The following is a 27,456-nucleotide window of genomic DNA, read 5'->3' as shown; positions in this document are numbered from 1 at the left end:
TTTTAGATTCCATAGGGGGGAAGATATGTGGTAATATTTAGAATTGTATGATGCAGTCATGATGCAGTAGAATTGCATCACAGAGAATATTCTAATGTGAACCAGTATTGTGCGTGTACTGCTGATGGTTGCTGCATATATCTTGTACTTCATTAAAGATACTTCAGAAATTCATTTAAAGTATTACGTGGATTACTTCATAATAGTTTAAGATAAATGATAAGGAGGTGTGGGGTGTGTTAAAAGCAGAGGGAAAGGAGTAATGTAATAACAACAGGTTATAAAATGAAAATGCTATACAATTTTACTTGAGAGGTTGAAACAGGAGCGTAAGGGCTTAGAAATATACAAAATCCACATTTTATTTCTATACATTTAAGAGAGTTAAAATACATTTCTGTCTCTTGTTTTTAACCTGCTGGACAGAACCTTGCAAAGGCAATAGAAGTAGGTAGGGTGGATCCCTCCCCTCTCCCCAATAACCAGGCCGGAGTTCCAAAGATGAATGAACAATAAAGACATCTTTAAATTTTGCTTTAATCTTGTCACATCTTCTGTGTTCATTGACAAAGGTCAAATGTCAAGTTGTGTATTCTGACAAATTGGGTTGTTCTTATTTAATATGGAGATTGGTGTTTACTTTTCTTTCGAACACTGCAAAGTCATAGAATATTGTAAAGTAAACTGCCTGACAATTTTGCTGTGGCACAGGAAGTGTGAAAGGAAAGGCTGCAGGACTTCAGTTTTTTTCTAACACACAGCAACATTTTAATTCCAGTAAATTAATTTTACAAATATTTCAAAATATATCTGTAGATAAGAAAGCGCAAATGATACACATTTTTTATAATTCTGAAGTGTGACAGAAACGAAGATTTTAAAAGTATCAAAACAAATAATAGAGAATACTTGATGATGTGAAAATTATAAATATTTTCAGAAATCCAATTTCCACACATTATCGTTTGAGTGCTATTTAAATGTATCAGAAAAACCGCATGCTATTACGAATTTTGTTGCCAATTCAATGGACAACGTGCAGTCCATAAATGACAGTGTTCCTACCACACCATGTTTCAGTAATATATTTGCAACAGTATGCTCCAAATTACGGCACTGGCCACATACCACACCTCTGTATCTGAATTGGCGTGACTCATTGCTATACTTGTTATTTCTGAAGCCCTCTGATTTTTCACATTCCCTATGACTTTATTAATGTAACTCTGGTGACTGCACCCTCACTTTGAAACTTGTTCCAGCAGAAATTGTACCTTGGCATCCAAGCTAAGTGGAAAAACCTGAAATCACACCTTACAATACTTACAGACACAATAGGTTCTTTGGTAGAAACAGATGCAGCGAAAACTGTGCTCTTTCACAATTTCAATCAGGCACAATACAAGGATGACAATGATAATGAACATCAATTTAAATATGAGGATCACACTTGACTGCTGGTGATACCTAGTCATCTGAGGGAAGACAATGAAATCTGCATCATGAAATATACAATATCTATGAAAATTAAGACACTGTCAGGGATGTGGATTTCCTTTAGTCCAACGCCCATGACATATTGTTTGGGGTCCAGAGCAACACGTTTTCATGTGTATTTTGTCCTTTGCGAAAAGTAGAGCCAACCCCCTGCAGGACAAACCCTTTGGCTGCCCGTATGCAGTACCACATTATGGACCAGGGAAGAGCACTGTCTGCAGTTAAGGTAATATTTTTGTCCATATGTGAATGCTTCAAACTTGTATTTATGTGTCATTAATTCAAAGCTTTTATTATTAGGGTGAGGGCTCTAAGTAAATGTTGTAAGCTCTGACTGCACTACTGAGAGTGGTTCCAGTATAAACATGTGTACACACGTTTTCAGAGTTTACCAATATGAGGCTATGTATAACGCTCCCAGAATGCTCTCTGATTTGATGCAATTTTTTGCAGAAGCTTGAAAGCAAGATTGATGATTCTTTGCTTTCAAAATAAAATGTTCATACACAAATGAAAGCAGAAAAAAAACATTTCTCTGAACTACTGTAAAATTTCAGGTACCATTTCTTTAGAGCATCATTTAGTAATATTTCTAGATGCATGCTAGTATTTTCCAAAAATATTGATAATGGAGAATCGGTGTAACCAGTTTCAATAAAATTATGGGAATCAAAAATAAACAAGCAGTGGCAAAGCCAGTAGGTCTGAAATTGGCGGTCAACTTTTTAGTTTTGTCAATGTGTGAATTGTTCTGCCATGGTTTTTGTAAAACCTTATTGGTGAGGGACCTGCCGGGTCCTCACCGTTATAACAAACATTGGCAAAAGACAAAAAAAGGATTGGTCTCAAAAAGCATACACTACCACAGTAGTTACTGGCATTGAACAAAACTACTTTGTGTGCCGATATGCTCCTTGTGAAAGAGCAGAATGCTGTTACTCACAGTGAAGCCAGCCAATACAGAGAAAGAGAGAGAGAATGTTAATAAACGCAAAAGGTCATGGTCAATGCCAGACCAAATTAAGGGCCCAATTATTAAAGAAAGTCTCAAAAGTGCACCCATGGCATATTTCCTTGCATTAAGTGCAGCTATACGACTTTTGTGAATTCCCAACAATTTACAGAAGTAGGACAAGAAATAGTACTCCGGGAAAATATTTGTGAACTGCATTTTAGCATGAACAAATATGCATGTGTAGATTTGTTCATGCGAAAATCTGAGTGTTTGGAGGTTCATTTTCACTGCAACCACTTTTTTCCCAACTCGGGAAAAAGGTTGGCGTCTGCCATTGTCAGGAGTAAACCTCCAACATTTCTCACTATGGGAAAAGATTAGAGAAGAGTTGTTGAAAACCCTTGTCATATGGTTACTGCGTTTCTATATATTGTGTTAAGTTAGCATGAGTTTATTAAATGTTTAAACACCATATTTTCCTTCGGCTTTAGTTTGCGCACGACACCTAATTGTTATTGTAGCTTTCAACCTAGACGAAAGATGTGATTTATTTGAGAATAATATGTTATTGCCCTGATATCAGTCGCGCCTGGTACACTTGGTACAAATGTCTGCACACTGAGAACTGCACCCTCTAAGAATAACCTAACACAAGGTTGCTGAAGGCCTGATCCTCGCACCACATTAGACATAACACAAATAATGTCGCTGCCAACATTGGGCTCTACTCGGGTTTAAGATAGAGTTACAGGTAGAGTTACAGGGAATGAATTAACACACTTGATGCTTCGCATGCAGAGAGCTGGTAGCTGTTGATGTGATCTCCTCCTACTGAGAATCAGAGGTATGGGCCCGCCCTGCTAGAACCCTAATGAGACCTTCTTAGATATAATATAATATTCTGAATAGGGTGCGCGAAATATAGGTGATACAGATTTCTATAGATTTTGCATTATAATATGCTATCACCGTTCGCTTACTATGGACTAGTGACTATGCTGCTAACTCTGATTTTTATAATATGTATGTTGATATTATACAAGATACTGCGTTTGAGAACTTTGCATTGAAAAATAAACATTTCAAACTTGCACGTTTGTTCTTTGCCTCCCAGTTTCGGTTTGTAATGATTATATAACGAAAGAGTGTTCATGTGTTCCACGATACCTGAGGTACTCTAAGTTCATGTTCTGGATTGTCTAAGTCATTGGTAAGTTATTACTACCGATGAGACACTGTAGCTAGCTTGGTAAGGGGATTTCTGAAACAAAGGTGAGTTTTGGGTCACCCTAACTCACCCATGTTCTAGATCTTTGTGCACAGTTCTGTGGGAGAACGGAAACCCTGCTACACCCTAAAAACATGCAAGTTAGTAGGTTTGCACAGACTCAAAAGGGCATTCTAACCCTGGAACTATTGCTTACCGCTACCTTCAGCCCCAGTATGTAGATCTGCGGAAACATGGCAACATAAGGGGATTGCAAGTATTAAAACACTACTACAGTATGAGGCCTGGCTTAATCAGGGAGGCTATATCGGAGCTCCTATATAATGAGATTACTGCCATAATTTTTCGTCACACTACATGGCACCAAAAGGACAAGTGGATTTTGTTACAAGACAAGTATATTTATGAAGCAACCTGCCCCCTGGACAAGTAGATATTTTATTAAATTCCACACCCTTGGCACTGAAAATAAACGAATCCACAGGACCAGTATGATAGATCTATTCCATAGCACATGGATAATACAATTCTAGGATGTAGGGAAAAGTTGTGTAATGCCTTATTAGTTACTGAGAAAATAAACTCTGCCGTGTCAGAAGTGTAAATAACTCCTATATCCAAAATGGCGAGTATGAAGGCCATTTCTCATCCACAGACCCATCATGCTGATCAATTTGTAAACCAAGATTTTAATTCAAATACCGATCTCAATACTAGACAATATACTATCTCATCTTAAAGAGCCAGGTAGAGCCAGAACAGTTGATCTACAACTCTAAAAGACAGATGGCCCATTTAAAATACCAAAAAAAGTGAAAGAGAGAGTTGTCTTAGCTGCTCTCCATGGACCCAAAACGGACTTGATCATATAGATTGGCGTACATGGAAAGATAAGGTGTATGCAATAACTGCAACTTATAATTGCAAATGGATCTTGGAAAAATATGCCTCCTGTCAATCAAAGTCTCTCTCTGCGAAAATAAGGTTCTAAAGGGGGCACAACAGGGATGCCCTTTAACCTTGTTACTATTTACATTTGGAGTTGAAATGTTAGCTGCAAATGTAATGGATAAAAAGCTACACATGGCATTTAGTTGAGGAAAAGAGACAAGGATAAGTCTTTTCATGGATGACATCATACTTCCAGTGTGGGACCCACAAATCTCCATCACTGCCCTAGTCTTGGACCAAGAACAATTTTTTTAAGTATTAGGACTGGAAGGTAATAGGGATATAACTAGACGACGAAACTCACAGATAAAGAACGGGATGCAACGAGTGAGAGGTACTTTAAATATAATACATGTGTACAACACAGAATTTTACTTTGTGGAAATCGAAGGCAACTTATTTGGCGTGAATGTCCAAAAGTTACACTGTTTGTGGCTCTGGAGGGGGATGAGAAACATGATATAGATCAAATTCTCCTATGCAATATACTTCTGATGGCGAAAAATGGTAATATCAAGCTTTTGGGGTAAGAAATGAAGCCCTTCAGAGTGCATGTGGTTAAACAACATATGGAATATTTCAGCATTGGACACATAATAGGTTTACAATGAGGATCATTAAAAAGTGTATCCTTAAGGTGGACCCTCTTTGAACTACATGGATAGAAACAACAAAGAACTGAAATCCCTGATTTATCTCAGTTCTCTTCATTTGTCTTTTAGATGTGAGAAGCCTAAAGCTCCTTCTGTAGAAGTTCTATTAATGATATCTATTCAGCCTATTGTCCGGGAATGTTATATTCCATTATTTAATGTGAAATGTACTGTTTATAAACCACAATACTGTGCCCCTGATTATCTATTGGACGCCCGATCCGTCACGGCTTGTGCCGCTAGCAGGGCGGGGTCTTTCCTCCCACAATAGCGCTTCCGGTAGCCCACACCGGTCAGCGCTCCAGACTCCCCGGAAGGCGGTCCCGCCCACTCCTGCATATAGCGGAGTGCGTAGAGCGGACTCGCGCAGCGACACGCAGGCAGCGCGCCAAAGTCAAGCCCTGCCTGTCTGCGCCTGTCCGCGCCAGGCCGGCGACAGGCCCACTCATTCTGATCCCCCGACAGCCCGTTGTCTACAAACAGGTATTAAATTAAAACAAATATAACCTGTAAAAATGATTACCTATACTCGCCCAGAGCTCCTGTCCCTCAACTCGTCCCACTTAGCTAACGTAGTGCCTCCTTCCAATCCTGGCCCCCACCAACTCGCAAACTACTGACCTGCCTTCATGGAAATGTGCGGTCGCTCCCTAAGCACTCTCTAGAGATCTGGGACATACTCGATCAAGAAGCCCCGGATCTTTTCTTTATAACCGAGACCTGGTTATTAGAAACATCCGGCCCAGACATAGCGGCAGCTCTGCCCTCCGATTATAAAATAGTCAGACTAGACAGAACTAGGAAATGAGGGGGAGGGCCTGCGATAATTTACAAATCGGAGATTGATATTAACATCATCGCCACTCATCTTGACACCTGTGGAGAGTTTTTAATCTTCTCTCTTGCCTTCAATTAGAAGGAGTCATGGAAAGGAGCCCTGATTTAATGACCCCCAGAAACCAAAGCTAATTTTGCTGCCCAATTAGTCGACATCCTGGCACCACATATATTAGCCTGTAAAAACTTCCTACTGTTAGGCGATCTAAACCACCACATGGAAAAAAACGATGACCCATATACAATGGAACTAATGAACAGTATTGAGTCCCTGGATTTAAGACTACTCGAAACTGACCCTACACACAAAGCGGGTCATACGCTGGACATTGTATGTACCAACTCCCAGGAAACGTATATAAACGATCTAATTCCTGTTTTATGGTCAGACCATGTAATAATCAAATTCACCATTAAAACCAATGAGTCCTTACAGGTTCACCCTAAAGAAAAAAAGCTGAGCCGCCCATGGAAAAAGATTAACTTAGAAGTGTTCTCCAAAACCTTTGCTCCTCCGAGAGTAAGCGAGGACATAGAACTAGATAAGTCGGTCCTAGACTTTGATTCCGCAATCAGTAAGACTCTGGATTTCATAGCTCCCAAACGCCAAATAAATTGCCCGAAAATGAAATCGCCCTGGTTCACTGAGGAATTGAAAACTACTAAACAACATACTAGGAAAGCTGAATGACAATGGCGCAAATCAAAAAACATTGACGACAAATTACACTACAAAACTGCACATAAAGAATATATGAGCAAAATAGCCACCGCTAAGAAAACCTATCTTGGGGAAAAAATTAAAGCAGCCGGTAATTCACAGAAAGAACTCTATTCTATTGTAAAAGATTTTTCAAACCCCCCCTGCTTGCCAAAAGGCCGTCCAGGAATCTCAGGACTGGGCTGATAAATTAGCTATCTATTTCAAAGACAAAATAAATATAATCCATGAATCATTTCCCACAGAAACAGGCACAATAAGTGAGGTATGCCATGCAGACCTACCTACCATAAACCCTATAAAGCAAAACCTAGCTGATTTTGGAATAATCACTGAGGACGAGGTAGCTGACATACTAAAAAAGGCTAAATCAGGATCTCCCAAAGACCCAGCGTCCGCCCACATTTTAGCAAAACTAGCACCCGCCCTGGCTCCCACACTGACATCTATTTTCAATGCGTCCCTAACACGTGCCACCTTCCCTACTCCCTGGAAATAATGCTTTTCGGCGCGGCCAAATCCATCTGGTCTCAAGAGTGGTAGCCACTGGAACTTGGGCCCTGCCCATCCCCAAAAAGCACTGTTTGGAATTTGGGCTTCACCCTTGACGACAAGCTGACCATGGCTCCCCACACAGATAAAGTAGTGCACACATGCATCGGTCTTATAAGGAGCCTTAGGAAAATATTCAAATGGCTACCCCTGATATACCGTAAACCACTAATACAAGGCCTAATAAATAGCCGCCTTGATTATGGTAACGCACTTCTCGCAGATGCGAATGAAGGCACACTAACTAAACTGCAGACACTCCAAATGCAGCAGCCAGACTGACTCTCCGCCTGCCCCCACGCACTCCTTCTGCCCCGTGCCTGAAGAAACTGCACTGGCTTCCAGTTAGAAAGCGCATAAGGTTCAAGATCTGCTGTCTAGTGCATAAATCATTAAATGGACAAGGCCCCAAATATCTAAAAAACAAACTTCAGGGATATTGCCCGGAAAGAACACTGCGCTCTTCAAACAAAAATCTCCTAAAAATACCAAGAGTTCGCACTGTTAGAAATGGAGATAGGAGTTTCCCGAAGGTGGGCCCCATGGTATGGAACTCCCTGCCTACGGCTTTAAGATCAAACTAGAATCATAAAATCTTCCGGAGAGAACTTAAAACATTACTATTCAAGGCAACGGCATAATAACCATTCTTTTTCGCATCCCCCATACCCTCTGTCAGCGCTATGAGACCTAATGGTGAAATGTGCGCTTTATAAAAATAAAATACATACATACAATAAAAATGTTTCAAACCAAGGAGCACCAAACCAGCTGCTACGTGCTTCCCCATACCTTTCTTGGGGGCAGGGGTGGGGCAAAACACAGAAAACCATTGTAAAATATATATAATTTTTGCTCTGTTTCACCAATGTTCCTGCCCTGGTGTGTTTTAAAATGTAGTATATCGCATTCGTTTTCCCAAAAATGCTATGAAATTGTTCTTTACCGTTCTGCAAAACTATACTTAATTTCTACAGTTTTCAAAGTCACTCACTTATGGTGCTTTAAAAAAAATTCTTTACCATGACTTCCCCAGAAAGTCACAAACAAAGAATCTATCCATCCTGCAAAATTATGTCCAGTTACACAACGCCAAGAAATGTATTGAGCTCTGTAAAATCTCACAAAGGTTTACCAGTTGCCCGACAAAATTCTAGAGACCACCTCTGCTCTTCAACTCAAACCACCCTTTGATGGTGTTGTTATTGAGAACTATGGATCCCAACAGTAGAAACACATGTATGGCTATCTGAGTCCTGTGACTGCCAGTGTACATGAAGAAAGAAAGGCATTTACCCAGAAGTGCTGTCTGATTTGCCGGAACTAAAGTTGATTAAGCCTTAACAACAGTAATGTGGCTAGCAGTCTTCAGGGCCACCAAGCCTTAAATCCTTCCCACTATAAACATACACCTTAATGCACCAGATCAATAAAAACATGGGCCCTTATTTATAGTTTGGAAGACAGGGTACTCCCCCAAAAGCGTGGCAAATGTCCCGTGCGCTTCATTACAAGCTCTTTATAGTCAATGGCACTGTGAATACGAAACACAAGACAGCTGCCACGTTTTGATGGAGTACCCTGTTTTACCAGACTCTAAATAAGGGCCAAGATGTTTTTCACTAGCACACCTCCCAGTTCGGAGCTTTTCCATCTCCACAAACCTCTGTACATAAGCTCTCACAAGTAAGTTTCCCCTTGTTGAGCTGGTCATACTAAACTCGGGGCTCCCTGCACACTGATGAGTAAAACAAATCTGTAAACGAAAGAGAATGTGACCGAATATAGCAGCCCAGTACATTCGTAGAGTTTGCACAAAGCACAGGTCTCTTAGCGACACCTTCCCTACCTGGCACTTTGTGTGATTATATTTAGGGCTCCCAGTTTTACGGTATTTTTTTTTAACATTTCCGTCTGTATTTATCCATATTTATTTTATGGCCATTTTATTGGTATTTATCCAAATTTATTTTATGTTTTGAGAATAAAATGAGACATAAAATGGTATATTTCCATATTTAGTTAACTGATCAACATGCACTTATACTTTGATGCCTGTCGCAATTTAGCAAAATAAGCAGGCACATATGACAAAACAAAACTCTGACAAGTAAATATTAGCATTATACACAAATACATGTTAATACATGCCTGTATTTAAGGGAATCTCATCTTTTGTAAGTCCCCATGGTGTCTATCTGCTTAGCAGTTGGTCTGGAATTTATGAAGGACAAGAAGAAGAGTCACTCACACGAAGCCCAATTTTTTGTATTTTTCTGCTTTTAAAAATAAATACAGACAGGAAATAGAGTGTTTTATATCTGTATTTATCTGTAAAAACGGAAAACAGGAAACCTTAATTAAATGTAACCTTCTTCACTACTGCAACTTGACTATTGTGTGTAGATCCTCTCAGCTGGTATAGGCAGAAGTCCATAAAAATAAATAATAGGGTCATGTGTGCCACACAAGCAGACTTTTCCCTGAAAAGACTGGTATATGTATTGCAAGAGCTGCTCATGGGGAAAAATAGCGACTGAAGCAGCCTATCTTTTCAAAGCAGAGTCCAAGCCCACATAATTAATGCCCCTAAAAGATGGGGGTTAACAATCAGTAAAGGAGGTCCATTTCATTTGTTTTCTGTCTACGACCATCTTGGTTTCAAAGGCAGCCATGGGCTTTAGGTCTGCCTGTGGGAATTATGTTAGATGGGCCACACTTAACTATGTTGCCTCTCCTATGCTTTTCATGTCAGCAGAAGACCCATCTACAGGTTGTCCTCGAAGGAAGAGCGGGTAGTTTAAATGCTGCCTTTCCTCACAATCTTGCAAACGCTGAGCATCTCCACTTTCAGATCCACACCGACCTCAGGACCACCCTTAGAGGCACCCTCATCTACAGGCCTCCAGGTACCCGCACTCAATTCAGCGATGACATCACAGAATTCGTCAGCCCACATGCCCTCGCCTCCGAGAACTACATTCTTCTAGGAGACCTCAACTACCACCTTGAAAACACACTCGACAGCAACACCACCACCCTTCTGGACAACCTGGCCAACCTCTGACTCAAACAACTTGTTGACATCCCCACTCACACAGCTGGACACACACTCGACCCTATCTTCACCTCCAGCAAGCACATCCCCTTCGATCGCACTACAGCTCTCCACTGGACGGATCACAGCTGTGTTCACTTCAGCTACAAAACCACCCTGACCCACAACCGTCCACAGCCCATTCCCCGAAGAAACTGGAACAAAATCACCACCGACCAACTCCTCACATCACTCAACCAAAACCCTCCCACCCCAGCAACGGACCCAAACCAAGCGGCCACCAACCTCAGGCAATGGATTACCCACAGTGCGGACGAATTAGCTCCCCTGAAAAAGCCCTAGTTGAAATCAGCCAACAAAAAGGCTCCCTGGTTCAATGATGAACTTAAAAAATCCAAGAAGCTATGCCGCACCATGGAGAAGAATTGGAGAAAAACCCCAACCTCAGACAACATGGCCTCCCTCAAGACAGCCACCCGCAAACACCACCAACTGATTCGATCCGCCAAGAAATCAGCATTCAAGGATCGTCTCGACAACAATTCTCATAACAGCAAGGAACTCTTCAATATCGTGAAAGAACTCACTAACCCCAATGCAGCATCCAACGACATCACTCCCTCCCAAGACCTCTGCGATGCGCTATCCTCCTTCTTCTACAACAAAATTGCCGACATCCACAACAGCTTCAAGAATACTCCCAGTGATCAACCCGCCCCACCCCCTTCAGATCCCACTCCTCCAACCAACAACCTCAGCGCCTGGAACCCAATCACCACTGAAGACACCATTCACCTCATGAACTCAATCCACTCTGGCTCGCCCTCTGACCCCTGTCCCCACCACATCTTCAACAAAGCTAACTCCATCATCGCACCCCAACTCCGCGATGTCATCAACTGCTCTTTCAACTCTGCCACCTTTCCAGAAATCTGGAAACACGCCGAACTCAGCGCCCTTCTGAAAAAACCCACAATTCCCCTCAGAACTGAAAAACTACCGACCCATATCCCTCCTCCCTTTCCCGGCCAAAGTCATCGAGAAAGCCGTCAACAGCCAACTCGCCGCCTTCCTTGAATCCAACAACTCCCTTGATCCATCTCAATCCGGATTTCGGGCCAAACACAGCACCGAAACCGCCCTCATTGCAGCGACCGACGACATCCGAACACTCCTGGACAATGGAGAAACAGTGGCCCTCATCCTACTCGACCTATCCGCCGCTTTCGACACAGTCTGCCACAGCACCCTTATACAACGCCTCAGCAACATCGGCATACAAGGAAAAGCCTTGGACTGGATCATCTCGTTCCTAGCTGGGAGAACTCAGAGAGTCCGACTTCCCCCATTCTACTCAGAGGCCACCGAAGTCATCTGCGGCGTTCCTCAAGGATCCTCACTCAGTCCCACCCTCTTCAACGTCTACATGAGCCCTCTTGCTTCTATCGCGCGCCAACACAACCTCAACATCATCTCTTACGCCGACAACACCCAGCTAATCCTCTCCCTCACCAAAGATCCCAACACCGCCAAAACCAATCTTCACAAAGGCATGAAAGAAGTAGCCGAATGGATGAAACAGAGCCGCCTAAAACTCAACTCAGACAAAACGGAGGTGCTCATCCTAGGAACCTCCTCCTCAGCTTGGGATGACTCCTGGTGGCCTTCCGCTCTGGGCCACAACACCCACACCCACAGACCATGCACGTAACCTTGGCTTCATTCTAGACTCCTCTCTCTCAATGTCCAGACAAGTCAACGCCGTCTCATCCTCCTGCTTCAACGTCCTTCGCATTCTCAAAAAGATCTTCCGCTGGATCCCCCTCGAGACAAGAAAGACTGTCACCCATGCACTGGTCACGAGTCGACTAGATTATGGCAACACACTCTACGCCGGAATTACAACAAAATTACAGAAAAAACTCCAGCGCATCCAAAACGCGTCAGGCTCATATTAGACATCCCGCGTCAAGAGCACATCACCGGACACCTAAAAGACCTCCACTGGCTTCCCGTCAACAAAAGAATTACTTTCCGCCTTCTCACCCACGCACACAAGGCCCTTTATAATCTAGGACCCGAATGCCTCAACACTCGACTGTCCTTCTACAATCCCACCCGCCAACTAAGATCATCCAATCAAGCCCTCGCCGCAGTCCCGCGCATCCGAAAATCCACCATGGGTGGCAGATCCTTCTCCTTCCTGGCTGCCAAGACCTGGAACTCACTCCCTACCCACCTCCGCCTTAATCAGAATCACATTTCCTTCAGAAAAGAACTGAAAATCTGGCTTTTCGACAAATAACGTACCCCTCCCTCTAGCGCCTTGAGACCCTCTGGGTGAGCAGCGCGCTATACAAATGACTGAACTTGAACTTGAACAATATAAATCAGCTAAAGGGATACAGAGGTGGAGGAAAAGCCACCCATTGTTTTTTCTGGCAAATAGCTCACTTCTTCCCAACTCTAAATAAGGCTTGAACTTCTACCTTCGTACAATGGTCAGACTTCCAAGCCCTATGTGACCATGTACACCTGCAAGGCATCTTTATTTTGGTCGAGATCCCACTGAACAGAGCCTACAGACATAGGCGCTGATTCACATGCATTTGTGTATACATATGTGGAAACAAAGTGTAAAAAAACGGATATATTTGAAGAAATTCCCTGATGACAATTCAGAGAATTCAGTGCAGTAGACGTTTATGCCCGTAGATCAGACTTCCAAATACAGACTAATCATCTGTCACCAGTCATAATTATGGGTGCTCAGGCGAAATAGTGGGGATTCCAAAAGGCTCTGCAGTTATTTACAAAGAGTCAATACACTGCTTCTTACCCTGAAAAAAGACACAACTGTTTTCCTATGTATTTCTGGAGTGAATACATTTTCCAGGGCAGGACAGAAAAATGTACGAACTTAATAAATTGGTGTAGGGGGTTGAAATTTCTCAAGAGAGAACAAAATCCTCTATCAGTAACAAAAAAGTGCAAATTTACACTTTTCTGTCATGCACAATGAAAGAAAATGGATTATTGGTTGAGGGGGAGGTGAAAGCCTTCTCAAACAGCAATCACAATTCTTCTTGGGGTGAAGTCACAAGTGAACCCTAAGATAACCTGTGCTCAACCCTTGGGTAACTTGGCACAGAGCAGTCTGGCTTTATTCAGACTCAATGTGAAAAGTATTTGTGCAACACTTTAAACAGTACAGTAACAACACACCACAAAAAGAGTTCACAACAAATGTAGAAAAGTAGAGTCGTTTTTTATAAATAAAACGAGACCAAAACAACAAAAATCCAATCAGTAGAACAAGAGATCTTCAATTTTAAATTGTTTAATAAAAATAGTGGCTGAAGGCGTAAAGTGCCAACTGTGGATATCTGGTCACGTCTGACCGGGACAAAGTCACAAGTTCAGGGTGACTGCGATGAAGTGTGGGCCGGCTAAAGAGACCCAGTTAGGCCTGCTGGACAAAGTATCTTAAATCCTGGTTTGCGTAGCATTGTCAGGATCCTCATCGAAGATGTGTTGCGCAGCCAAAGCGATGCATTGGTTCCGAGATGTGGCGAAGCTGCAGAGTGAGGTCCTGCTGCATTGTCAAAGATCCTGTTGACAAGGGCTTGCGTTTGTGAAGTCTGGAATCGGGGATGATTCACGCAGTCAGGGCGATGCATCGGTTGCGAGGCTGCAATGTGGAAAGTCGAGTTGTGATGAGATGCGAGGACCTGTGCTGAGGATGCTTCGCACTGTTGCGGTCCCGATGGGTTGCGATGCAGGTCTTTCCGCCGGTTCTCATCAACGTAGCAGCAGCATTGTGTATGTTCTGTTTGGGGTTGCGTCACGCAAGAATAGATGTGTCGGTTCTGCTGGATACACAGAGGCTGGCGGAGCACATTAGGCTCACTTCCAAGGGTCCAGGACTGGGGTGGCACCACTTGGCAGGGTAAATTCACAAATGGCAGATTCCAGGTGAATTAACACGGTTGTTGCAGCCTTCTGTTCCTGAGGCTCATGTCAGGGGGCCAGTCAACTAGCCCTTTAAGTCACTCTGGGGTTCTGGGTTCAAGAGATGCAGTTCCAACCCCTCTTACCCAGGCTGGAGGGCAGCAGGTCAGCGTAGCAAGGCAGGAGTCCAGCAGACAAGCAGTCTGGCAGAGTGACAGTCTTTCAACAGCTCAGCAGTCCTTCTTTCTGGCAAAGTATCCACAGGTCCAGGAGTGTACTGAAATAGTGATTTCTGAGATCCAGTATGTGTACCCAATTTTGCCTTTGAAGTGGGGGAAAAGGTTGTAGAGGTTTCCCGTTTAAGTCCCTAGGCATCCTGCTGTCCTGTCCTGGCTCCAGACTAACTACAGGGGGTATGCAGCCCTTTGTGTGGAGGCAGGGCATGGCCTATTCAGGTGTAAGCAGGACTGTGCCCAACTCCTCCCTCCCATCCTTCCAGTGATGGCCCATTCAGGCACACCTAAGCTCCCTACTGTGTGTGGTTGTCTAGGATGAATACACAAATCTCAGTTGCCAGCTACACACAGTCATGTGACTAGAAACAAGCTACAGGCACTTAATGGTTAAGGCGGGAACATGGAAACTTTCTAATGTTAAAAATTGTAAGTATTGTAATTGATAATCTGACTTCACCATAAATTAGAATTTTAAATTGGGATTCCAGAGACTGGTATTGGTTACCTCTTCTCATAAGGAAAGTTCCCTTATTAAATGTAATAAGGTAACTAATGTTATCTGATGGGAGAGGTAGGCCTTGCAGTAGTGAAAACGAATGAATGTAAGAGTTTTCTCTACCAGGCCATGTAAAACAGAGATGGCATGTCCTTCTTATTAAATACATTGCACCTTTTCCTCTGGGCTGTCCAGGACCTACCCTAGGGGTGACTTATATGTATTAAAAAGGAAGGTTTGGGAGGGGGCGTGGCTAGCAGCCGAACATGGCGGCAGCATAACCGAGAGGCTCCGGGAGTGAGGCGGCTTTCCCCAACAATCCGGCTATTAATCCGATACCTTAAAGCCTCGGAAGGGACACACCTGGGTCGAGGACCGAGTGGCGTCCAGCGGAGCGAGTTTGCACAACACTGCACACCGGGAAACAATCAGGCAGGGCCCCGACCGGCGAGGGCCTAGGAAAGGCAAGCAGCAACGAACTGTGGTGAATCCGGAGGCCGGGCGGAAGTGGAGGTGGAGCAGGGACGGGACACCGGAAGTCAGCCCCGAGGAAGACTACACACACCGCACCGGCGGTAACGAGGAGTAACCCACATAGACACCACCCGAGAGCCTGGCAGGGTACGCCCACGTCGGCGGGAGCTGGTCCAGCGGGGAAGGAAGCTGCGAGGAGCCCGGGAAAACTCCGGTACTGGCAGCAAATGACTGCGCTAGTTAGCGCATGCACCGGCAACGACCCGGCACAAGGAAGGCACCTGAACCGGAGGAAGAGTAAGGCCACACTCTCCGGCATCGCAGCGCAGGTCTAACTCGGGCACCAGGGGCCGCGCTCTGGCCCGAATGCGCCGTGACATAGCGCGTCAGCCCGTAGTCATCCCCAGCAGTCGGAGCTCGCAAGAGTTAAAGGCGTTGAGGGCCCCACACACGCCGGAGGCTAATTTGGGAGATCTCTAAGCATAAAGGGCTGCTGAGGAGGATACAGGCACGGAGGGGTGTGTACTCTGGCACAAATCGCTTAAAGCATCATGCCTACTCACCAACCGCCAGGCATTCAACACACAAGAGAGATCAAAGGACCCGGGGCCGTAGAGAACGCCCAGGGACCGGCAGAGGTCGTGAGCCCAAGAGGACAAACCGACAACCCAGTGGAGGTGGGGCACGGACAGCGGGAACCATGGCTGGCAGAGGCCAGAAACACACTTCGACACAAGCCAAGCTTGACAAATTTGCATATGACAAGCACAAACCCCCCAATGCGGAGCCTCGCACGTCCACGGGGAAGTCATCGGAAGGTGAGGGGTCCAAGAAGGTAACGCTTGAAGATGTAATGTGAGCACTGGCGCAGGTCCAAGCCACGGTGGGGTCATCTGCAACGGAGGTCACCCTATTGCGAGCAGACTTTCACAAAATGAGTGAGAGAGTGAAACAGGTCGAGGTGGTCACGAAATCCTTGGTAAAGGACGTTTCGGAATTACGAAGAGCGATGGAGCGAGTGGAGGCCGAAAAAAAATCACTCAAGGAGAAGCTGGACGATCAGGAGGGGCGTTCAAAAAGGAATGACGTCCGAAATATTGGGGTTCCAGAATCGAAAGGTACACGCGCAATGGACCTCTACATTGAAGAGCTGATCAAGACGAAATTACAGCCCAAGGGGCTCTCACACTTTTTCTCAGTGGAGAGGGCACACAGAGTCCCCGGTGGGAAGCCAAAACCAGGGGCCCCCCGGAGACCAATACTGGCGAGACTCTTTAACTTTCGGGACCGAGACGCCATTTTGCAGGCGGCGAGGGTGTCACCATCAATCCAGATCCAAAACTCAGCAGTGGCCTTCTTCCCGGACTACACAGCTGAGGTCTCTCGCCGGAGGAAGACTTTCCTAGAGGTCAAAAAGGAGTTGCGGGCAAAAGAACTGTCTTATTCAATGCTCTTTCCGGCTCGCCTAAGAGTGGTCGCGAACAATAAGGTTTGGTTCTTCGACACGCCGGAAACGGCCCAAGACTGGCTGGAGGGTTGGAGACAAGTGTGGCAGCCCCGCCGCACGCACGGGTCCAACCGGAGCCACCGAGAAGGCAGCCAAACGGGATCATGGACGTCAGGCAGAGACGGAGCGGACCGGTCTCCTACGCAGCAACACATAGGAGCAGAAGGGGGTGGGGAATCCTGAGTACCCGGCACAATCCTGAGTGATGATTGATAAGAACTTTGACGGTTGGTCGCGCTTGGACACTGCCCTGGCGGTCTCCGAAGAGGGCAGGGGGGCCGCCGGCTCCGGGGGACACTCTACCCCATCAAGCAAGTACACTGTTCATGGGTTGGGTAAAGCACTCTGCTAAGTTGGGGGGGTGGGCGGTTGGATGTCCGTTGAGCAGGGAGGCAGGAAGGGGGAGGGAGGGGGGGACAGGTTTGTTGTTATTGAAGTTCTACAAGTAAAGGCAGACACAGTACGAGGCACGCACACTGCTTAGGTTTCTGGGGCGGACATCACACTCCGGTTACGAGACTCAGTTGGCACAGATATGGTTACAAGGGTAAACAAGCACAACTCCCAATCCACTACATCTGAGGGGGGGACACTGAGGACACAGATCGCACCTCTCCGAATTATGACATGGAATGTGCGAGGGCTGGGAGACAAGATCAAGCGAGGATTGGTAATGCATGCAGTGAAGAGGCAGGGACCAGCCTTACAGGAAACGCACCTCACCGGGGGGGGGGGTCTAAAGCGCTAGACAGAAGGGGATACACGATGGCGGTGCACTCAGACTTTACGTCTGGTTCCAGGGGTACAGGTATTCTAGTCAGGAAGTCATCACCGTTCATACTACTGAGCGCTAAGGTTGACGACCAGGGATGTTTTGCGGCGATTCAGGGACAGTGGGAGGGGAGACTTTTGAAATTTGTATCGGTGTACATCCCCCCCAGTACTCCACTCAGTTACACTACCAGCATTGGGCGACTTTCTCCTGACCCTACCTGAGGGAGATATCGTGGTTGGAGGCGACTTTAACGCGACAGTGGATACTTTAGTGGATAGGTTCCTGGGGGTGACCCAGGCTCAAGGTCCTTTCCGCTTGCAAAGATTCCTAAACGCCCTGGGATTGATGGATATATGGAGACACACGCACCGCAATGCGAGACAATACACATACCATTCCACGGCACATAACAGTTTGTCTAGGATAGACTACTTCCTGGCGTTGGGGAATGGCCTGCAGCATGTAGATAGTATTGAAATCCAACCTAGGGGGATATCAGATCACTCCCCAGTTGTACTGACCCTATCCACCCAGGAGAAATCACGTAGAAGGATTTTTCCCATACACGCATCATATCTCAAGGTTCCCAAAGTTAGAAAGGGGCTCAGGAAAACGACTACACATTACTTTGTTGAAAATACTACATAGGTGCAGTCTCCCGCGGTTCTATGGGAGGCGTACAAGACGGTTTTACGAGGACAGGCTATAGCGTCCATTACGGGCTATAAGCGCGAAAGGCTACTAGAATTGTCCGAGCTTGAACTGGCACTGCACGATGCAAACGAGGCCCATAAGGCAGACCCAACGCCAGACACATCTCACACCCTACTCCTACGTCAGCAGCAACATAGGGAACACTTACGACATCTAACGGCTGAACAGATTACCGCGGCTACACATAGGATCTACGACTTAGGGGATAAGGCAGGGAAAATGTTGGCCTGGTTGGACAAGAGAGGGGGTGGCAATAAGGGGATACAACAAGTGTACGATGAGGAGGGGAAAGCGCAAACAAGCCCTGAAGAGATAGTGAAGGCCCTTGCAATACATTTCGAAGGCGTATATACCCCAGATAGAACTGTGTCGGCGGACATGGTGCGAGCTTCACTTAGTCACATAGTCACACAAACGCTGGCTCCGGAGGCAGTTGAGGAACTGGAGGCGGACATCACGACAGAGGAAATACAAAAGGCCATACACGCAGTGAGGTCGGGGAAAGCACCGGGACCAAACGGTATCCCGATTGAATGGTATCAAGCTATGTCGGAACGGCTCAGTGGGCCCTTATTGGCTATGTACACCAAAAGCCTGGCTACGGCTGAACTTCCGTTGGATCAACGAACCGCCACTATAGTGGCGATCCCCAAACCCGGGAAACCACCAGCGGAATGTACATCGTACCACCCCATATTCCTTCTAAATGCAGAAGTTAAAATATTGCCGAAACTCCTAGCTAGCCGGCTGATCTCCCACCTCCCACACCTGATACACCCAGACCAGTCGGGCTTTATGCCCCTCAGAAACACCGCCCTCAATCTGAGACGGGTGCATGGGGTACTAGCTAGGGCACAATCACATTCGGAGCCGGCAGTTATATTGGCTCTTGATGCGAAAATGGCCTTTGACATGGTGGAATGGCAATACTTTTTCGAGGTCCTGTCGCACATGGGGTTTGGCCCTAAATTCATTGCTTGGGTTCGGTTGTTATACACTAATTCCATGGCACAGGTTGTGGCAAACGGCCACATTGCCTATACGTTCCCTTTAGTACGGGGCACCCGGCAGGGATGCCCCCTATCACCGCTGCTCTTCGCAATAGCGTTGGAACCTCTGGCGACACTGATACGCTCGACCCCACTATTGAAAGGGATTTCCTGGGCAGATGGGTGGGAGGATCGTCTCTCGCTCCATGCGGACGACATGCTTGTATATCTAACGGACCCGGGTCATAGTATACCGGCACTTCTGGTGCTGTGTGACGAGCAGGGGAAAGCATCTGGATACACCCTGAACTGGGCGAAGTCTGAGATGTATGTTCTGCAGGGACCGGCCCCAATTCTTGACAATGACTGCCCCTTAAGAATAGCGGGGTCTTCCTTTAAGTACCTGAGCATCCATGTCACCAAAGACCCAATGGAATTCTTTGACAAAAATCTGAAACCACCGTTAAAACGGTTGAAACACGACGTAAAATATTGGGCAACACTAACTTTGACGCTACTGGGCAGAGAGGCGCTCTACAAAATGACGTCGCTGCCGCGATTTCTATATGCCCTAGATAACACACCATACCCGGTACTACCCGGATATTTCAGGTGGGTGTCAGCGCTGGTATCTGGCCTCCTGTGGAGCAATCGCCCGGCATGTATAGCACAGGATAAAATGAACAGGGGTTTGTACGACGGGGGGATTGCGCTGCCGAATCTGCAATTGTACTACTGGGCGGCTTAATTGAAGCACATTAACCAGTGGATACACGCACCCCAGGAAGACCCGGCATACAAGGCTGACAGGGCTCAGCTGGGTACCAACAGCATGTTAGCAACTCTTTGTGATAAACGCCTCATGAACAACTTGGGGGGACCCACAAAACTTACTACTGCACTGTGGTACACGGCACAGGCAAAACTGGGATGGAAGGGGCGAATTACTAAGCTTACCCCACTGTGGGACACCAGAGCCCTGGGGAACCTGAGACACTGTAAGGGCTTTACACACTGGGACAACATTGGTATATCAACAGTGGGAGACCTGTGGGACAAAGGCACGGTAGTCTCTTTCACTCAGCTGCGACAGCAATATGAGTTAGGACTGACGGAATCGTTTAGATATGTGCAGATTCGGCACGCACGACTTGCTGCCATTCCACCCGACTCGGAGGTCCCAGAGGCATCTCCTCTTGAGGATCGCCTCCTCACAGATTACATGCAAGAGCGAGCTACATCACTCACTTATCGTAAATTGCTCAACAACCTACCGGACCCTACATTAAAATTGAGAGATAAATGGGTGATGGATATATGAGAGATGGACGATTCTGAATGGAATGAAGCATTGGCATCACCAAGGAAGGTGGGCATATCGGCTAAGTTCCGTCTTGTGCAGCTTAAGATCTTACACAGGATGTATTACACAAGAACGACACTACACTTAATACAGCGGGCACAACATCCCTACTGTCTGCGCGGATGTGGGGAGGAGGGAACGCTTCTTCATACTATATGGGAATGCCCGCGCATCATGGAGTATTGGAGACAGATAATGCGCACCATATCTCAAACAATGGGGTTGTCCCTAGTCCCTGAGCCACGTAAATGCCTGTCAAATATTAGGGAACCGAACGATCTTACCAGACAAGGCCAACAGTGGTCCACGATAGGTATGATGATAGCAAAACATGATATAGCACAGAAGTGGGGTGCGGTAGAGGCCCCCACGCTGACACAATGGTGTACGAACATGGACAGGGTGATGATTACGGAGAGGGCAGTCTACACAGCCAGGGCCTGCCCACGTAAATGGAACAAGATATGGACCCCGTGGAATGTATTCAGGGGAGAGATTTGCGAACCCCTGCAGGAGGACGAGCAAACAACATCAGACGAAGAGGAAGAGGAAGAGTAAGAGGAGTTGGGGAGTGGTGTGCAGGCATAGCGACCCTTGAATTCCATGACGATACGCAATACAGAAGGGGAGGGAGTAGTAGACTGGTTAGTTTGAACCAATACAGCACCTACATTGAGTCACTCACCCGAAGGGGAGCAATACGCTAAACGAGCCTCGGTGGAGGTCTTTGTTCACCCACAGATTACAAATGTCGCATACAGGACGGGACAGGTGCTGTGCTCTTATTAAAATTGTCTGCCTCACGGTTTGTGTTTTATTAGTTTTACATTCAAGTTAGGTTGTTGCTATAAAACAGAAAACCCGGACCTACACTTATCAGGTGTGAACATGCGAGTTATGTACAAACATTGATCGATCACGCCGCTGGACTCCTCAGTTGTCGGCAAATGGGCTGTGTTATTCAGACAGTTTTGAACCACATTTGATCATGATGCGGCCGGCCCCTGGGGTTGTAGGCTATAAGCAGTGTAAGATTAGAAATGTACAATAAAGGTTTTAAAAAAAATAAAAAAAAGGAAGGTTTGGACCTGGCAAAAGGGTTACTTATTTAAGTTGAAATGGCATTTTAAAACTGCACACACACAGGTTGCAATGACTGGCCTGAGACATGTTTAAAAGGCTACTAAAGGGGGTGGCACAATGAGTGCTGCAGGCCCACTAGTAGCATGCAATTTACAGGCCCTGGGCACATGTAGCACCACTTTACTTGGACTTATAAGTAAATTTAATATGCCAATTAGGTATAAGCCAATGTTACGATGTTTTAAGCAGGGAGTACCTGCACTTTAGCACTGGTTAGCAGTCGTAAAGTTAGCAGAGTCCTATAGGCAGCAAAATCGAGATCAGGAAAAATGGAGGAGGATGGCAAAAGGTTTGGGGGAAGACCATCCTAAGGCTGACATGTCTAACACATACATCACTGGATTGTTGGCCAAACAAACAATCCACTGAAGTATGCAAAGTTGACAGTCATCATGCCTGAAAATTTGAGTGGATTTCTTTAAGGATGAATGTTTCAGAAAAGTTGTTTGCACAATCTTTTTTTTATTTTGCGAGAGACTTTTTGGGTAGCATTGTGGCCTGCAGCGAGTACTGTGTGCCCCCAGAGTAAGTCTTGAACTTGGCTTACACTGCCTAAGAAGGAGACAGGGAGAGAGTTAACGATTTTTCTGCTTTGCAGCTGTGTGGCATTAGTGACAAATTTTTGTAGCAGCTTTGTCATAAAGTATTTACAAAAGTATTATACCACCTGCATCTGTTTGTCATGTGGATTTCTTCAAAATACCAAAGACTTTAACAGGTCTTCATCTATTCTAGGATTGTATCCAGAAAAACCTAGATATGGTTATCACTGTTTTACCCCTGCCTCTGCAGTGCTACTTATTTTAGATTTAGAATTATTCAAATGAAAGAAAAATGAAGATTTTTTTTAAATCCCATTCTCTGGAAATGTTATTTAACTGTAGTACCTTTTGTGAGTTATTTATGCTGTTTCTTATAAGACTTCTTACACATTAAACCCAGAGTTTGTGTAAGCTTCCAAACACAGGATGGAAAGACTTAATATACCAATATCTGTGTAGAGATATATGCAGGAATAACATAGATAAGAGGTGGTAAACAGAAGCCAAGAATATTTGTTTTACTTTGTAACTGGGCCGCTGATTTCCTCACAACAGTACTTCTTTTTTAAATAGTGAAAAACATGTTTTTTGCTAAATGCTAATTTTTATGCACCTCTAGCTTTTTGCTAGAGGTACATAAATGCTTGCTTTCAGAAACAACAACAAAAGTTGTCAGTACAGACAAACCTCTGTACTCACAGTAAAAGGACTGCTTCATCAATGTGCTGTTATATGAAAAAGACAATACAAGTAACTAATTCCAGCCTCATTGGGGAATGTAACAGGCTCATAGTTAGAATATCCAAGGGGATGCTAGCATGGCACATGCATTGTGGGAATGCTTAGAAAAGAGTGCTACTGATCAAAATTCATTGGATCCTGTATATGTGGTGTGTATTAAAGAAGGATTTTTTGCAAACAAGATCTGACATTTTGTAATTTGGACTCAATGGGAGGTATGGTGCAGATGAATCACATACACGACTAACACTTGAACAATGGTCTCCATCAACATCCGAGACTGGTGGTATGCAATTGCCTATGTGAGGAGTGACTGTCTGGCTCATCCTGTTGATTCAGCCTACACAAAGGAGAAGAGTAGACTAAAGAGCGTTGTCTGTGCATAGTACATGCGATAATGGAATGTGTACCTGTTACTAAATTCCATATCATGCAAGTTCATTACAGATGTTCTTCTCTAGCTTTAAAACTCAGATAATGTTAATATAATTGTATTGAGCTGCTTCACAGAAGATTTAAACCTATTGCACATTTGAACATTTGACCTTCAGCCACGTATTTTTGTTGTTGGTATATTTTTGTCAGGTAAGCTACTTCGTGTGAATGACTAAATTGACGTACTTTTCTAACCAACAGACTGGTTCCAAATGTCTAAAAAATGTATATATAAAAGAAAATATACAATTTATTGGCCAGGAGACTACAGTGACAATGAGAAACAACACTTCAATGTATTAACACTAAGTGGCCCATGACACAAACTCCATGTAAGTGTTTCAAGTATTATGAACTCAAAATATGATGCTTCGCTCTAAACATGAGCGCGTCTTGAATATTCTCATTATACAGGCTACCATGAATGAGCTGCAATAAAATATGAAGCACGTTGTCGTGAATTGAACAGTCATGTGAAATAAACTGTGGGCACTTTTGTCTCACATTTAGTGTTCAGAACGCTAGTGACTGAAATGGGAGTCTGGGACTCTCTATGCAAAAGCACTTTGACACAGCTGTCTGGCTGGCAAACAGTTAATAGCTATGAACCTCAGCACATTACTTAGGAGCCTTGTAACCTAGGAGACAGGGCAGAGGGAGGCACAGGGAGGAGCTCTGGGAGAAGGAGTCACATACTGGAAGGCAATAGAGTGGAACAAGCCAAAGAAGTTCTTATTGTGGGTACCAGATGAAGCTGTTGTGTGTGCATTCCGTGGCTGTGTTGCAGCACTCCCCTGACCTTAATTAGATGCGGTTAGAACTAACTAAGGGATCCACGGTTCGAGCCCAATGAATCCCTTGCGAGACAGACTGACGTTCTTGACTGTGGCCGTGCTACCTGTAAAAGAAGGGGCAGGAAGGAGTACAACTACTACTGTGAGGGGGATACAGCCGAAGGTTGCCCTCTCCTGCTGCTCAGCAGGCAGAGGAAGGACTCGGGCCTTAAAAGTACCGGTACCCCTCTGCCAGATAGCAAATAAAAACACCGTCGATTCTAAGTTCTTCAAGGAATGGCCCTTTCAACTTTGGACCGTCCAGCATGAATTAGGTAATATACAGAATAAACGACCCGCTCCATTTCCCAGCCACATGCTCCAATGATTAGCGTATGTTTGATGCGCTTCAACTTCAGTTTAGTTAGCATTCATTTACCACACGTATGCGCCCGGCTCCCTGCCACCTCACAAACACGTACGGGCACCACCTTCGCGAGACACCCACCTGCCTCGCGAGCGCCGGATTTAATTGCCTATCATCGCCTCTCCCCAGCCATTAAGAACTGAACTGGGCGAGGGCGACTGCAGATTTAAAAATAGTGCATCCGCACGTGAGGGGAATAGTAAGTCTGCGGGGGGAGTGGCCGCGGCGCTAGAGCAGCATTTCTAGACATGCACGCCAGGCGCAGGGCTTGCTCGGTACCCACCATCTTGCAGACGTCCAGGGCTCGCAGGGTCCGGTGGCCGCTCTCGGAGCTCCCCCGGCGCTCAGTGTCTCGGGGGAAGGCTTTGCCGCTGATCTGGAAGAGAGATCCGGCCGAGCGGGGGCGGGTTTTGCGCCCATTCGGTGCAGAACTCATGCAGACACATCCACCAAAAGCCAAGGCTACGCCGAGACAGCAGAGCAAGGGCGGGCGGGGTGGAGAGAGCCGCAGCGAGGAGCCCGGGGCCGGGGCGCTCCAGGCGCTGCGTTCACAGAGCCGGGGCCGGCTGCAGCGGTTGCTGGTAACCTTCAGCTTGAAGGAGAGAGGGCTGAAAAGAGGCGGCTGCCCTGCCTTGCAGCATCGCTTTCCAGTGCCAACAAAACTGCTCGCTTAAACGTGAACCAAAACGAAAAAAACAGGTCAACTTCTCTTCAGCAGCATCTCAGTGCCTGCAGAAATATCCCAATGCTGTCATGCTGACGAGCCTTCCTCACCACATCGATTTTAAGGCATGGAAAACACAGCCATGTCTTGTAACTGAGAGTTTCCATTCAGAACTGAAAGGCTTTCAGAGCCAGCACGCGCAGGTCTCCGTGCGCCTGGATGCCCGGAGCTCCGGCTGCGGCTTCATTACTCAAACGAGGGAGCTCCGGGCTCTGAGGACCAGTAAATAGTCCTTAATTCGGCAGCCTGGATCTTGCCTCACAGGTCCCCCATGTCCTCACAGGTATCCTCTCGGCGCTGGCTTGGCAGTGGAGCTGGTAGACACACTGGGAGTCTGGCAAACTGACGTTGTTAGCGGCGCAGCACATTGATAGGACGGGCATGCTAATGTGGTCCGTCAATCCAGCCCCCATGCACCTTACACACTCGCCCTATCGCATGCTCAAGAATATCTTTTGTGATATTACTTCATTCCGAGCTATAATTAGAAACGCCAAGTGGCATCAGAGGAAAGAATACGAGCGCACCAAAACGAATTTCTAAGGGGTTTGGTAGGCAGAGCCCTTTTTCACGGGCTCCACCCAGAAAAGTTTATTTTATCGAATTCGTTGCTTCTTTGCTTTGCTGTCTCATCATTAGACAAAACAGCCGTCGCATTTTATGCAGGGAAGCGATGCACATAGACTATAGTCATGTTTTGCTAGACTATTGTACAACACCTTTATTCTGGCGTAATATTTTCTTATTTTTTTAACAAATGTTTTAAATCTTTTAGATGGATTCTTGCAGACTACAACATTAAAACCACAACACTAATTGTGTGTAGACCCACCGTATATGATATACCGGTCTCAGGTGAACAAATGTAATAGGGGCCAATTTATGCATGCTCATACCTCGTTATAAATAATTATTCTCAACCGGCACTATAGAATGCAAATATGTTGGCAAAATGAAATGGGCAAGATCACTGCGCTTGTACACATCGTAGTTAGATATGTTTCTACAACTAAGTCCAAAAAGATTTGTCAGACAACATACAAAATATTTTTCACACCAAATCCAGGGATATTTCCTGGACAAACCCTGCTTCCCATTTAGTGCTCGTGCAAATACAAGACTTAGATACTGCAAAATATTGTTTGGCCACCAATGGACTTTTGTAACTGCTTTCTGCAGCATTTGGATAGAAAGTGTTTTTCTTCAGTTCACGGTGAGAGCAATTAACAGGTGCAACAATTTTCCTTATCCAAGTCAATGAACATCAGCTGATTTCTTGTTTCGCGTTGTTCCACTATACTTCAGATACATGTACATAGATTAGTACCTGGGACACACAGTTCTCTATGTTTTGTATAAAGTGTCATGCTGTCCAATAATTCAAGGCTGCTTACAATACTTAATATGTTTTTATGTACAATTTTTTACCTGTTGGAATCTTTTTCTGCAGATTGGTACATGCTGAACACAAGTCGTTAGCTGTCACCTACACACAGATTTATTCCTCAATACAGAGCATGTTCAATACCTCTACACAGCTAAGATGCATTAGGAGCACATGCATTTTGTAAACACTCACATCCATTAGCTGGACCCAAGCTCTACAAAATAAAATTGTAAAGTAATATGACAGTTACCTAAAACTATGTAAACTGTAAAAAAAAAAGCATATTTGTTAGATGATGTCATGGGTGATGTCATTAATGATGTCAGT

The 27,456-nt window shown here is 45.3% G+C and overlaps 1 protein-coding gene across 1 annotated transcript in view; it reads right to left on the bottom strand.

Moving 5' to 3' along the window:
* The window catches only part of RGS7BP (regulator of G protein signaling 7 binding protein), a 775,003-nt gene extending 748,917 nt beyond the window's left edge, over positions 1–26,086 (bottom strand). The window contains exon 1 of the mRNA XM_086960688.1: positions 25,302–26,086. Coding sequence (XP_086816814.1) covers positions 25,302–25,454 — 153 coding nt within the window. The 5' untranslated portion in view covers positions 25,455–26,086. The remainder of the gene's footprint in view (positions 1–25,301) is intronic.
* Positions 26,087–27,456: the final 1,370 nt, after the last annotated feature.

The sequence above is a fragment of the Lissotriton vulgaris genome, chromosome 3_1 (genome assembly GCF_964263255.1).
Source record: "Lissotriton vulgaris chromosome 3_1, aLisVul1.2, whole genome shotgun sequence".
Classification (NCBI taxonomy): domain Eukaryota; kingdom Metazoa; phylum Chordata; class Amphibia; order Caudata; family Salamandridae; genus Lissotriton; species Lissotriton vulgaris.
The sequence above is the reverse complement of the archived record's forward strand: the minus strand, read 5'-3'. Positions and strand labels throughout refer to the sequence as shown.